Source organism: Solanum tuberosum, unplaced genomic scaffold (genome assembly GCF_000226075.1).
Source record: "Solanum tuberosum cultivar DM 1-3 516 R44 unplaced genomic scaffold, SolTub_3.0 scf00274, whole genome shotgun sequence".
Lineage (NCBI taxonomy): Eukaryota > Viridiplantae > Streptophyta > Magnoliopsida > Solanales > Solanaceae > Solanum > Solanum tuberosum.
This window is the reverse complement of record NW_006239198.1, coordinates 818574-832547: the sequence shown is the minus strand read 5'-3', so window position 1 is coordinate 832547 and position 13974 is coordinate 818574. Positions and strand designations below refer to the sequence as shown.

General features: G+C 33.5%; 1 protein-coding gene and 1 pseudogene across 2 annotated transcripts in view; both read left to right on the top strand.

Annotated features, from left to right (window-relative positions):
- The window catches only part of LOC102587755 (decapping nuclease DXO homolog, chloroplastic), a 13132-nt gene extending 11879 nt beyond the window's left edge, over positions 1–1253 (top strand). Inside the window, exons 11-14 of one of the 2 annotated variants that reach the window (XM_015314002.1) lie at positions 522–606; positions 690–753; positions 855–998; positions 1087–1253. In XM_015314002.1, coding sequence (XP_015169488.1) covers positions 522–606; positions 690–753; positions 855–976 — 271 coding nt within the window. In that variant the 3' untranslated portion in view covers positions 977–998; positions 1087–1253. Of the gene's footprint in view, positions 1–521; positions 607–689; positions 754–854 lie in introns of both variants that reach the window. The other variant, XM_006358567.2, reaches the window with a different exon arrangement.
- Positions 1254–2827: 1574 nt separating this feature from the next.
- LOC102591387 (LRR receptor-like serine/threonine-protein kinase GSO1) overlaps positions 2828–13974 on the top strand; it is a 17883-nt pseudogene continuing 6736 nt past the window's right edge.

Here is a 13974-nt window from a genome sequence, read left to right as displayed (position 1 = left end):
TGGTGGTAGAGGGTACGCGGAGGGGTAGAGGTAGGCCCAAGAAGTATTGGGAGGAGGTGATTAGACAAGACTTGGATATGCTTCACTTTACCGAGGACATGACTCTAGATAGGAAGGAGTGGAGGTCTCGTATTAAGGTTGTAGGTTAGTAGGGCTAGCGTGTTGTCTTCCCTTGCAAGGGTATGGGTTGTTAGCATTTGGAGTAGACCTAGCCTTATGTTGTTTACTGCGTTTCACGCATCGCATTACTTTCTTGTTGTTACTGTCTCATTTGTTGATTATACGCTATCGTTTGTATTGGCTGTTATGTTTTATTTATATCTCTCCTGTCACTTAGATTTGTTGTTCTTGAGCTGAGGGTCTCCCGGAAACAGCCTCTCTACCTCCACGAGGTAGTGGCAAGGTCTGCGTACAATTTACCCTCCCCAGACCCCACCTAGTGGGATCTCACTGGGCATGTTGTTGTTGTTGTTGTTGACGCAAGGTAAACTTTATGAATCTGTAATTGTGTTATACTGTAGGGATGATGGTGGCCGTCTAGTTCGCACAGAAAGATTGAGAACTAAAGATATAACACACAGAGTAAAGATGAAAAATTACTGGCAGGTATTAATCTCTTTGTTTTGACATGCATAAATGCCTGGTAATTAAGCTCCAGTTCTCATGTCTCTTGGCTGTTGGTGTGGTAGGGTGGAGTGTGCTTAGCATTTGCAGACGAAGTCTTGTGCTGGCTCTACGGGACAGTAAAAGAAAGTAAGGACACGAGTAAAATTTCTCTAGTGTCTCGTCATTTGAAATGTTTTCAGATCTCTGATTCTTAGTTCGCTTATTTGTGAACGATATTGTGATTTCAGATGAAGACTACATATTGCAGTTTACGCCACATTCTGCACGTTTGGAGCTTCTTCAAGCTCAGTCCTGTCCTGATGCAATAACAAACCATGTTCAACAGTTAAATTCTTCAACAATTCCATAGCATAGCGATGTTCGATGAAAGAGTAAGAACGTTCCCCTTTTCTTTTGCGGAATTTTTGTATCAACTGTAATCAGTTGTAAATTTCCTTTTTTTTTTTTTTATGATGCAAGAAACTACACCTCCGTTACATCGAGTCTTACCGGAGCAAATTATAATGACACTACAGTGTAGCAGTTATAAACTGAAATGGTCACAAGAATTTGATTCTCAATTTTGTTCTTTTAATTGTGTATTTGAAGGAAGTCATCTCAGTATCTACAAAGATTTTTTGAAAGAAGTTGCCAAGGATGCATTATAGCTTTATCTGAAAAGATATTTTTTCTTACTATTAACACTGAAAATAAAGATGATTCGATGACGACGACGAAGATACAAAGGTGCACCCTCTACAAGAAGAAGGGTTTGATAGGGTTCAATCATAAGTGTGGTGAAATATACCATAGGAGTCGCATGTATTTAGAGCAAGATGTATGCACTTTCGATTTCAAATTGATCTCAAATTTTCAAGGGTTAATAAAAGTTACTGGAAGAAATAAAAAAATAAATTAACATTGCTATTCATTTTTGTCAAAGAAAAACAATCACAAGCACTGACAGTGGATTAAGAGTTTGAATTACGTTAAAACTTGAAACAAACTTGTAATTTAGTTTAAGGGTACGTGTAATAAGGTGTTTGTTTATTTTATTTACAGAATCAAATTATGTTGTTCTACAGTTATAAATAAATCTTAGTAAATATGATATGGTGACCTGCAAAATTAAAGATTTACTTATCATAGTCGATTATGTTAAATTGATCGATGGTATAAAATTATTAGGCAAGAGGCAAAATAGTAACTCATTCTGTAACGTACCACACCCAATATAAGAACACTTGATGCTTTCGTTTCAATTTTTATGTGATCTAGTTTGACTTGACATGAAGTTCAAGAAAAAAAGATTTTTTTTAAAAAAAAATTGTGTTCTAAAATAAGTCAGAGATCGATGTTTGTGTGACTATAAAACATTTTATTAAGAATAAAATAGACATTTTAAGGTTAAGTTATTACTCAATAAAAAAATGTACCTTTTTTTGAGACTGACTAAAAAGAAATATAAAACTTTGTAAGAATTAGACGGATTAGATTATGACCTCCTTTGTAGCTCATTTCCACCCAATCTAACATTAAAGTGGATCAACGATCCGTCTATTTATTAACCTATTTTGACATTATTAAATCTAATTTAACCCGCCCATTTAAAAACCTTAGTTGCACCTATTCTTTGCGTAATTTCATTGGACGAAACTTCTTCTATGGTTGTCAATTAGTGGGTACATCTCAAGTTGGCAATTTTCATTTTATAACCATAAAGGTGTAGACTTTATGAAATGGAAAATTGTTCCAAAACCATTAACTTAGAAAAATAATGATCTCTTATCGTGAATTAATTATGACATTTGAATAATGTGCACCTGTCTGATCTCCACTTGATGATGAGGTGTGCAAGATGAAAACATGGTTGATAGGTTCAATCATAAGTGTGGTGAAATATATGCACAGGGATATGTGTACATTTTCGATTTCAAGTCTACAGGATGATGTGTGAATTTGGCTAAGGAAAATCCTCTATGCAAGGCTACTAAGAGACGGATTCAAGTTTAAAGTTTATTAGTGAGAATGAAAAAAGTATTATGTATGAATCGTCATGTTGACTTGGGTGCATGTACTAGGTGAAGGAGGAAATTGACTTGGGTGATCATACCGTATGTATAAAAACTAGTTCTGGGAGGGAACGTGCGTACGTTACACGTTTCACCCCTGCTACTATATAAAGATGGACTACAAGTACCAAGTTAGTTAGACATATCCAATGGAGTACCAAAAATTGCTAATAGCTTTCTGCTTCTATTCACTTTTTGTCCAACAATCTCAACTTACATATGCTGGGAAACATCTCTGTCCCCGCGATGAAGCTTTTTGTTTGCTTCAATTTAAGCAAGGACTCACAATTGGTCGAAATGTTCATCACTATTGTGACGAAGACACCCATGCCAAGACTTTTTCCTGGAATGTTACAGGAGATTGCTGTGAATGGGATGGTGTTACTTGCAATGGATTTACGGGTCATGTCATAGGACTTGATCTTTCTTCGAGTTGTCTTAGTGGAACCATCCATGCTAACAATAGCCTCACAAAACTTGTTCATCTCCAAAGACTCAGCCTTGCCTTCAACTACTTGGATGACTTTCCACTTGGAAATAGTATAAGTGAGCTCAATAGTTTGACGCATCTCAATCTTTCGGATTCTGGATTTCTGAAAGGGAAGATGATTCCACCAGGATTATCCAAGTTGTCTAAGTTGATTTCACTTGACCTCACCTGGAATTTCATCCAAGTTGGCCAAACAACCTTGAGAAGTTTTCTGCACAACTTAACCAACTTAGAGGTACTGTTGTTTCGCAATGTGCACGCACCATTTGAGTTACCTAATAATTTTCCTTCTTCCCTTAGGAAACTAAGTCTTGAGGGCACCGACATGTTTGGGAACATAACTGATTCTCAGCTTTTTCATCTACCAAACTTGCAAGTCCTGAGATTGGGTTGGAATCCTTTAATAACAGGCACTTTGCCGAATTTTAATTGGAGTTTCAGTGGAAGTATTTTAGAGTTGGACTTTTCCCATACTGGTATTTTTGGGAAGGTACCTGATTCAATTGGTAATCTCCATTCTCTTTGTTTGCTATTTAGATCTCTCTTCCAACAGTTTATCTGGCTCGATTCCAGAATCCATCGGCAACCTCACTGCAATCACTGAGTTAACGCTTTCAAGTAACAGCTTCACTGGTAATGTTCTCTCAACTATCTCAAAATTAAACAAACTTGTTCATTTAGATCTCTCAAACAACCATTTTCAAGGCTCATTTCCAGAATCCATTGGCAACCTCACAAATATCATAAAGTTAACGCTTCAATGTAACAACTTCACTGGTACTGTTCCCTCAACTATCTCAAAATTAAATAAACTCTATGAATTAGATCTCTCTTCCAACAATTTTCTAGGCTCGATTCCAGAATCCATTGGTAACCTCACTGCAATTACAAAGTTGACACTTTTAGGTAACAACTTCACTGGTACTGTTCCCTCAACTATCTCAAAATTAATCAAACTCTATGATTTAGATCTCTCTTCCAATCACTTTCGAGGTTCGATTCCAGAATCCATTGACAACCTCACTGCAATCACAGAGTTGAGACTTACAGATAACAGCTTCACCGGAAACGTTCCCTCAACTATCGGAAAGCTGAACAAACTTAGCTTCATATCTCTCTCTTCCAATAATATTGAAGGCTCGATTCCAGACATCTTTGGCAACTTTTCAGTGGTAGGTACTTTAAATTTTCAAAGTAACAATTTCACTGGCCCATTCCCAGATTCAATTGCAACCTTGACTCACCTTACACTCTTAGAGTTGCAAAACAATTCACTAACTGGTCCACTTCCCTCTAATATAAGTGGACTTCAAGAGCTACAACAACTTGATTTGTCCTTCAATTACTTCACTGGCGCAACACCCCCTTGGTTATTCCATCTTCCATCCTTGTTTTCTTTATATGTTCAACACAATCAATTAACTGGGAAATTGCCAAATAAGCTCAAGGGAAGTTCCTCAAAATACTTTAGTATTGATCTTTCGCACAACAATCTGCATGGCAAAATCCCTGATTGGATGTTATCATCCTTAAGCAAGGGTAGCCTGGATATCTCTCATAACTTCCTCACAGGCTTTGAAAAACAAGTATGGCGTACAATGTATTTGTGGTCGCTTAATTTGGAAAACAATTTTCTTCAAGGGCCTTTGCATCAATCCATTTGTGACTTGTATAACCTTCAGGTCCTCATTTTGGCTCAGAACAATTTCAGTGGTTCAATCCCAGGATGTTTGGGCAACTCCAGTAGACGCATTTCTGAGTTACGGATCTTTGACCTTTCCTGCAATGGGTTCACTGGAACTTTGTCATCTAATCTTTTCAAAAATTTCAGAGGTATGATGAATGTTGATGAAGAAAAAACAGGAATTACTCGAAAAAGTACAAGGCATCACACAGATTACCTTTACCATGTAAGTTTGGTTATAAAAGGCAATGAGTTTGATATGAGAATCACATCAATTATGACGAGTGTTGATTTATCAAGCAACAGGTTCGAAGGAGATATTCCAAATTCCATTGGAAATCTTAGCTCACTTGTGTTACTCAACCTGTCCCACAACAACTTCCGTGGTCCTATTCCTGCAGAAGTTGCAAAGTTGCATGAGTTCGAAGCATTAGACCTATCATGGAACAGACTTGTTGGTGAAATTCCAGGTCCATTGTCGAGTTTGACATTTCTTGAGGTCTTAAACCTTTCATACAATCATCTGGCTGGGCGCATTCCTATTGGGAAACAGTTCAATACATTTCCAAATGATTCGTATTGTGGAAATCCTGATTTATGTGGATTTCCACTGTCAAAAGAATGTGGAAACAATAATGAATCACCACTTGAACACGATGATGATGATGATTCATTTTTTATGAGCGGATTCACATGGGATGCTGTTGTAATAGGTTATGGTTGTGGTATGATATTTGGATTGTTGATAGGAGGCCTCATGTTTCTACTGGAAAAACCAAAATGGTATGTGAACTTTGCTGAAGATATTGCTCAACAAATTGCTGCTAAGAAGCGAACAAGCCAAAAGAAGAGATGTCAAAGAAGAATGAATTAGCAATATACCAGGTATGCATCAAAACAAAACTTTCTGTAGATGTTTGTTGGATAACTATATGTCAATTGTTTATTTTTTCCTAAATATTCAGAAATTCAGAAAAGTCATTAAGTCCTTTAATACTCAATTTGTCTGTGCAGAAAGGTTGCAGGAGAGTTGGACAAGTTTATCAATGGATGCATCTGTTTCTTCACTTTATGCCCATGCTTGCCAAATACACAATAAGTTACAGTTTATTTCTATAGTTTTGTGTCAAATAATAAATTAGCTTTAGACACAGCAACCTCTACCCTCTGTTTGGATAATTGTCTCATAATGTATCGTATTATATTGTATTGTGTTGTGTTGTATTGTTAGTTCAGCAATATGAATCCTCTGTTATCTATTATCTCGCTCTATTTAGGACCAATTTATTCTAGAAAAAATGCTAAACCCTACCAACAAATTCAAAATAAGCCACACAAAAAGGAAACCCAACAAATCTAAAAAATGGAGTACCAAAATCCCAGATGAGAATATATCTTTGTACATATAAAAAGAGAAAAATTTACCACAAAGATGTAATCAACAAATTATGCCAATTAACCAGCAAAATGAGTCAATGAGGAAGTGGTAAAATTTGCGTACAATCTATCCTCGTTAGACCCTATAGAATTTCATTGAATCTGTTGTTATTATTATTGTTGTGACGACAGCAAAATGGGAAATTTCAAAAATATATACTCCAGAAAAATTCCTTCAAAATAAATGAAGTAACGCTTGGTAGAACCTTAAATGCTCTCCACTTTGAAATCGCAAAGCTCAATTCTTTTGCTGCAGAAACGGGTAGTAACGAAGGAAATTGGGTGCTTCTATTTTAATAAAGAAACATGTTTTAATTGGCCCCCCGATGCACAAAATATCTTGCATTGTTATGAATACTATTTAGGAATATTTGTCACGTTGTTTATAGTGTTTTTTATCTTTACACATTTTTTTTTATTTTTTTTCTCAAATTTTATCATTACTTTTTTATTTTCGATATTTCTTTCTCTATATTTGTATATTATTTTGGACTGTTTTTTTTGTAGCTAAGAGTCTGTCAAAAACAATGTTTTTAACTCTAAGATAGAAGTAAAGTCTACATACACTTAACTTTCCTCAAAATTAAACCACTCAGTAAAATTATATTACGTATATATAGTGCTGGGCATAAAATACCGAATTACCGAACCAAATCAAATTTTTTGGTTATTTAGTATTTGGAAAATCGGTACTTGATATGGTATTCGGGAGTAAAATTTTAGAACTATGGTATTCGGGTTTGGGTTTGGTATGAGACATTAGTACCATTTGGTATCCGTTATTTCCCGAATACCAAATTATTTACTTGATGAAGGTCATATATCAACATATTCATTACTCATTAGTACAAGTCCAAAGAGAAAATCATATATTATTATAAGTGGGAAGAGCTTAACCTCAAGAGTTGAATTACGAAAATACCCCTATATTAAATTTAAAAAGTAATAAAAATTAATTAATTAAATAATAATCATATATCATATTATTATATTATTATACTAATGCTAATCATCATATACCTACTTGTTTGTTTTCTCCGTTTGTTGGCTTCTCATTTCCTTCCTAATCTTAATTATTCTCTCTCTACTAATAAATGTTCACCTATTGTTATAATAATTATAATAAAGAAGGGGAATGAAGAGTTGCAAGGTAATTAATTATGAGAGAAATGTTCACTTTATTGCTATATAATTATGATAATAAAATATAAAGAGAATGAAGAGTTGCAAGGGTAATAAATTTGGAGAGCTATATATAATATTTGTGTAGCAAAGAGGTGGCCAGCCGATGGTCATTATTTTTGCAAAAATGCATGATTATTAAATAAAATTTTCATTTTTCTCTAAATACATTAGTTGATTACTTATTACTTTCATTGTATTTTTTTGCTTTTTACAGAAGAAAAATGTGTATAAGTTCTAAAAGTTCATACGGAGCATGCAATGATGGAGATGGATATTGGAAATTTTCACGGAGGTTGAAATCCATCTATTCACAAAGTTAGTTTTTAACATTATCTAATATATTTTCATATTTTGAGAAAATTCTCTTTTAATATTTAGTTTTTAGGTAATTGTCGGAGGAATTCAAATCGGTGCTTTCACTGATTTACTTATTTTGGGTAAGTGAATTGAACTCTCTTCTTCCTTTCTTTGTCATTTCACATAATATATATATATATCTTAATTTTTCATGTTTCAGATCTGACCTAGCTATCATCTTTGGAAGAAAATTATTCTAGATAATAATTATGACCATATCTAACTATTATGTTGTTTACCTCATTTTGCTCCAATATTACTTTTTTGGTTCCTTTACACTAGATCTTCTAGGTACAGAAGAAAAAGAATATCATTGTCTTTTTAGAACTGTTACTGATAATAGCATTAGTGTTGTATTTGGATCGAAGACGTCATCATATGTGATAATATTGATAGATAGAGAATGAATATTTGGAAGACAATAGATTTTATCACTATGTATGGATTAGAATGAAATAAAAATATATACTCTTTTATACACTAATAATTTTTATATTTTATTTTTTATTCTAATTGATGTAGATGAAGGATACATATCTCTCGAAGGATAAGTTATATCGACATATTCATACCATTACATGTTATATTATCTTAATTAGCTTCACATTTCTTGCTTGATGGCAAATGCAACATTCCACTGTTATGATTAAAAAAAAAAAAGAAACATTCCACTATTATGAATTTTATTTAATGAATATGATGTAAATGATAAAGTTAATATTGTTAATTTCAATATTTTCTATATAATAATTCAATAATATGGGATAAACGTGCAACGCACGTTCCTAAGGACTAGTTATACTATAAATGGGAAGCTCCTAACCTCAAAGTTGAATTACAAAACTACCCTTCACTATTTTTTTTATTAAATAAATAATAAAAAAGTTAATTAGACCAAATACATGGTTAGCTGTTAGAGTTTATCATTTCTTAATGAGGCTTTAATTGTTATCCTTTGAGCTTCTTCCGTTTACACTCATTCCAACATTAGTTTAATGCTTCACATTTAAGAAGAATAAGCATGAATAATCCAAATACATATCTTTTAGTTGTATCAATTTGCTTTTCTTGTTTTCTTCTTACTTGTTGATCTTCTATTATATCTTGCGTCCACATAAAAGAAAATAGAAATTATTGAAAAAGTAGTATTAACTTTGTAATATAATTGACTATAACTTCAATACGGTATTATCAAATACCGTACCAAATCGAAGTTTAATTTACTGTTTCCCGAATTTCCAAATCAAAATTAAAAATTTTGATATTTGATACCTACTTTTAACTACCAATTACCGAATTATCACACCAAACTGAATACCAATACCCACCCCTACGTATATATTATTTCCAATTGTAGAGAACATTTTCTCCCAAATAATACGAGAGTTAGAAAAAAATTGAGAAAATTTAATAAATGGACATATTTTAGATGGAATGTTACTAGTCTTAACAATATTTTCTAGTTTTCAATATATAGCTTAAATTTCTAACAATAACTAACAAATAATAAATTAATTAAAAACAAAAAAAAATATAAAATGAATTAAAATAATTCTTAATCAATTAAATAACAATATATTTTTCCTTAAATATAGTGTTTTATAAATGACAAAATATATCAATTCTTGATTTTGTCATTTAGTTAGACATGATTATTATCAATCTCTTAATTATTATCCTAATTAATAGTATTAATCTCCTATTTTAGTTTTTCTTTCCGCCTTCTTTCTACTATTTTTTTTTATTGTTTTGAAAATTCATATTATTTTTTGTTTTTATTTGTTTTAAATTTGAAAATCGTTTTCTAAAAAAAAATATTAGTATTCTTATTTCTTAAATCTGTTTTATTTTTGAAATCTCTCCTTAATATTCTCACACAATTTTCTCCCTTAATATATCCACATTATTTTATTTTTTTAACTTTTTCATACACGTTTTTTTTCTTCCCTATTTAACTTCAATACAATTTTTATGCTTTCATCCATGATTTTAAATTTTATTTATTTTTTATATAAATTTTAAAAAGTAACATAATTTTTTTATTTTTTTTTCCCGTATGAAATATGGTAACGTTCATTCAATCTTGATTCAATAGAAAGATATATAATATGGAATCTTAATTAAAATTGGTATCGTAGTGTATGAAATTGGTATACAAATCGATATCACCTAAGTTGAACATCACAGTTCATTTCATAGATATCAGTTTGTATACATTGTTCATACACTAAAATAGTTACTGACATATAAAATTTGGTAATCACCAATTTGCATATCAATTTTCACAGACATTAAATATATTTTACACATATATTACATATGTGAAACCACTTTATAAATCAAATTCATTCATTATATAATCTAAAGTATATCCCCTAAATTGAACATCACAATCTATAAATATTACTTATACCAATTATATACACTCCATTATATACCAAATCCTTTTGACTTGACAAAGAGTAGGCTCTTTTTGTATGGTGATCCACCAAATTCGCTCTTCGCTTAAAAATTTCTTCATATCATCAAAAACCTTCATATTGATGTATAAAGATCAGTGGGTATATGTCTTTTCTTATATTATATCGTAACAAAAAGTCTAAGGGGAGCGGTGTCCACCAAAATACCAATACTCATTAATGGCTTGGCTGGTTATGAATTTGTAATTGTAATCTAATAGGAAAGGTTTTCCATCAAAGTCATATGATCTATTATCAGTTATCCGTTTTAATTTGTTTGTCTTGTTTTCTTTTAGTTCATTTAAAAAAGAATGTTTCTTTCATTTTTTATCAATTCTATAATTTCATCTTTTCACATGACATATTTAACATCATAAAATGAAAAGACATTTTGATACATTCTACGTATCTTTAGTTTAAGACCATATAATTCAAAAGTTATCTTTCTTTTTTTTAAATTCTGTACAAAATCAAAACCAGACAAACATATTAAAATGCCTAAGGGAGAAGCATTTTGCATATGTTATGTTGCTGAGTTGCATGAGGCTGAACGATAACTCATTTTGTAAAACACCACACCAAGAGAAAAATATGTATCCTTATGTTAAACCAATTTTAAATTTAGTAAGAATCGGATAAGTTGGGCTATGACTTAGTTTTTGGGGAACTTTCGCATATAGCCACTCAAAAATAATTTAACTATGCTCCGTAGCTATAGTTTGCTAATTACAATTTGTAACTACATGAGAGAGACGAGCGAGAGGGCACAGAGTGGAGAGAGGTGAATTGTATATACATGTATATATGTCGAATTGTATATGTATATTTGTCAAATTGTATATATGTAACTAGTATACATATGTATTTGTATATCTGGCGAGCGAGAATGGGAGAGAGAGGAGAGAGGATAGAGAAGAGAGGGAGAGCGAGATTGGGAGAGAGAGGAGAGAGGCGAATTATATATGTATAAAATTAAACTGTGAGTTGTAAATAATTCAAACTATAGCTATGTTAGCTAATTAACCAGTATATGTTTGCTTATCCGCATAATTTTTCCTTAGTTTTTAGCTCATTTCAACAATTCACTTTAGCCCAAGCAATATTTAAACGGATCAATAACCCACTAATTTAAATATTCAGCTTAATCCTGTCACACCCCGAGCCTACACCCTGAGCGGGACCGGCACTCGAAGACCATTGCTGGACCCAAGCGAACCCTTGGCCTAGCTTACTTAACTCAACAGAATAACTCCATGCAATGAAAGGTCATAAAACAACCCAACAGATAAAATCTTGGCCAAAAAGGTAACTCAAGTCTCAAAATAGAATATTTATATATATACATAGATGAGAGACTCAATACTAACTGACTGACTGTCTATGAAGCCTCTATAACACTGAAATGGATGTTGGGACAGACCCCGCAATATCCTAATAAAACAAAACTAAGAGAACAAAATAACCGAGTCCTCCAGAATGCAAAGAGGCTCACCACTGACTCTGGAGTGCTCAGCTGGATCAACGGTGTGCTGGATGCTGATCCTGGGTACCTGCGTCTGCATCATCGGTCAACTGGCATCAGTACATTGAATGTACGAGTATGCGAGATGGAAAGCTAAACCACAACTTAAGCTTGAAAGGAGTACAAGAGAACACTTACCTTAGCTCTGTTCGACTCATGAATGACTGAACTCAAAAGTAAAGCAATAAGACACATGCAATACATAAGGCTCGTAAAACATTATAAACAACTTAGTTCGTTAAGGATAAAGCAATAACAAACTCAACTTTATTTATATAAAAGTAATATAACTTTAGTGGGAGATTCTTTAACCGACAACCACCACTATGATAGAATGACACGTCAAGTCCCATGTTGGCTATATGGTTCTTATGGAGGGTTGAGTTAATATGAACTCGCGTCCCCAATTCGGTGCTCGATACTACTCCCAAAAATACGTTGGCTCATAAGTGTTTTAAACTCATCTTTCTTTAGTTTGAGATAATTGCTCAAAGCTTAGCCCAAAGGCTCTCTTGGAAAACATAGTTCCTTTCTTACTCAAATGTAAAAACATTTATAAACTTCTTTGGGAATACTTTATTCCCTAATAACTTTTGAGAAAAAGAACTCAACTCTATACTCTTTACTTAACTTGAAACTTGAGCCTTAAAACGAAGTTAAAACGTTCAATAAAGACTCTTGAAAAAAAACTTTAAAGACTTGTTTTGACTTACTTCTTAACTTCTAAGCTTGACTCTAACTTCACTTGACTTTGATCCTAACTTTCCTCGAATTGGATTACGGATTCAAGGGTAATGGTCTCATGTTTATGGATGAGTTCGGGATGTCTAGATGTACCTTAGAGTGTTGAGAACAACTATAAAACATAGGTACATTACCAAAGAACATGTATGAAAAAGTGGGGAAAGAATGGGAAGGATTGGCGTCTTTGGCGCTCTGAGACGCGCGGGGCACCAGCCCTCAAAGCTCAAAAGGCCTGGTGGGGCGCTCTGCATGGCGCACCACCCCAAGGGTGGAAGCTCAGAATCCCTTTTGGGGCGCGCTGGCTGGCGCGACTCCCCAACCTTTTTCCCCAAAAATCTGACTTTTCTCCTTTGTTTTTCCAACTCTAAACCTTCTTAACTTCAAAGGTTCCAGCCCCAAACACTTAGAATCATAAAACCCCTTAATATACAATAGATTCAACTCGAAATCACAACCGGAAACATGCACCAAACCAACAAGAAACTTCAACAAACACAACCACAAACTTCAACAACCACAACCAATCTTTTCTCGAAATTAAAACGAGTTTGGCGTGTGGGGGAATGAACCAACCCAACACTATGACCTCACATACCTTAATAGGGATCACTCCCTACGAAAACCACGACGATCTTGACGAATCCTTGCTTCTTCTTCTCTTTCTCCTCTTCTTTCTCTCTTCTCTCAAAAAGCCCTAAACTCTCAACTTTCAAAGGAAAACTGATTTAAAATCAGTCTAAAACCTTAAATATAACCAAAAGAAATGGTTAGGGAAAAGACCAAAATACCCTTACAAATTCGGACTAAACTGCCCTGTGTCAACAGCCCAACTTCCAAAGGGCATAACTCACTCATATGAACTCGGAATCGAGCAAACTCGGCGGCGTTGGAAAGACCATTCCAAGAGCTTTCCAAATATAACTGGAAATTCACCTAACTCATCCTGATATAGGAGTTATAACTGCTCAAAGTTGACCAAAAACTCATTTTTTTCCATACACCAAATTTCCAGATTTTGAATTCTTCCAAAAAAATGACTATTTCCAATTTCCAGCTTCTTCATAGTTATTTCAACTTACACGATGTTACAAATCCACCCGTTTGATACCCTTGGTTGTACCTATTCTTTGTGTTAGGACCGAAATAAGCAGGTGTAATGCGGAAGCTAGCAAAGCAAACCTCAAAAGACCACGAGTAAGAAGACAAACGAGAAACACACCAAAAGACACAAAGATTTAACGTGGTTCGGTCAATTGACTATGTAACATCCGGCAATTTGAAATAGCTAAGAAGAGGCTTAGAATTTGAAAATTTTCAAATTTTTGGAAAGGATTAGAAAATCTAGAAAATTTGGCTAAGTATGGAAATCAGTGATTTTTGGCCAACTTTGAGCAGTCATAACTTCTAGCTCAGGATGA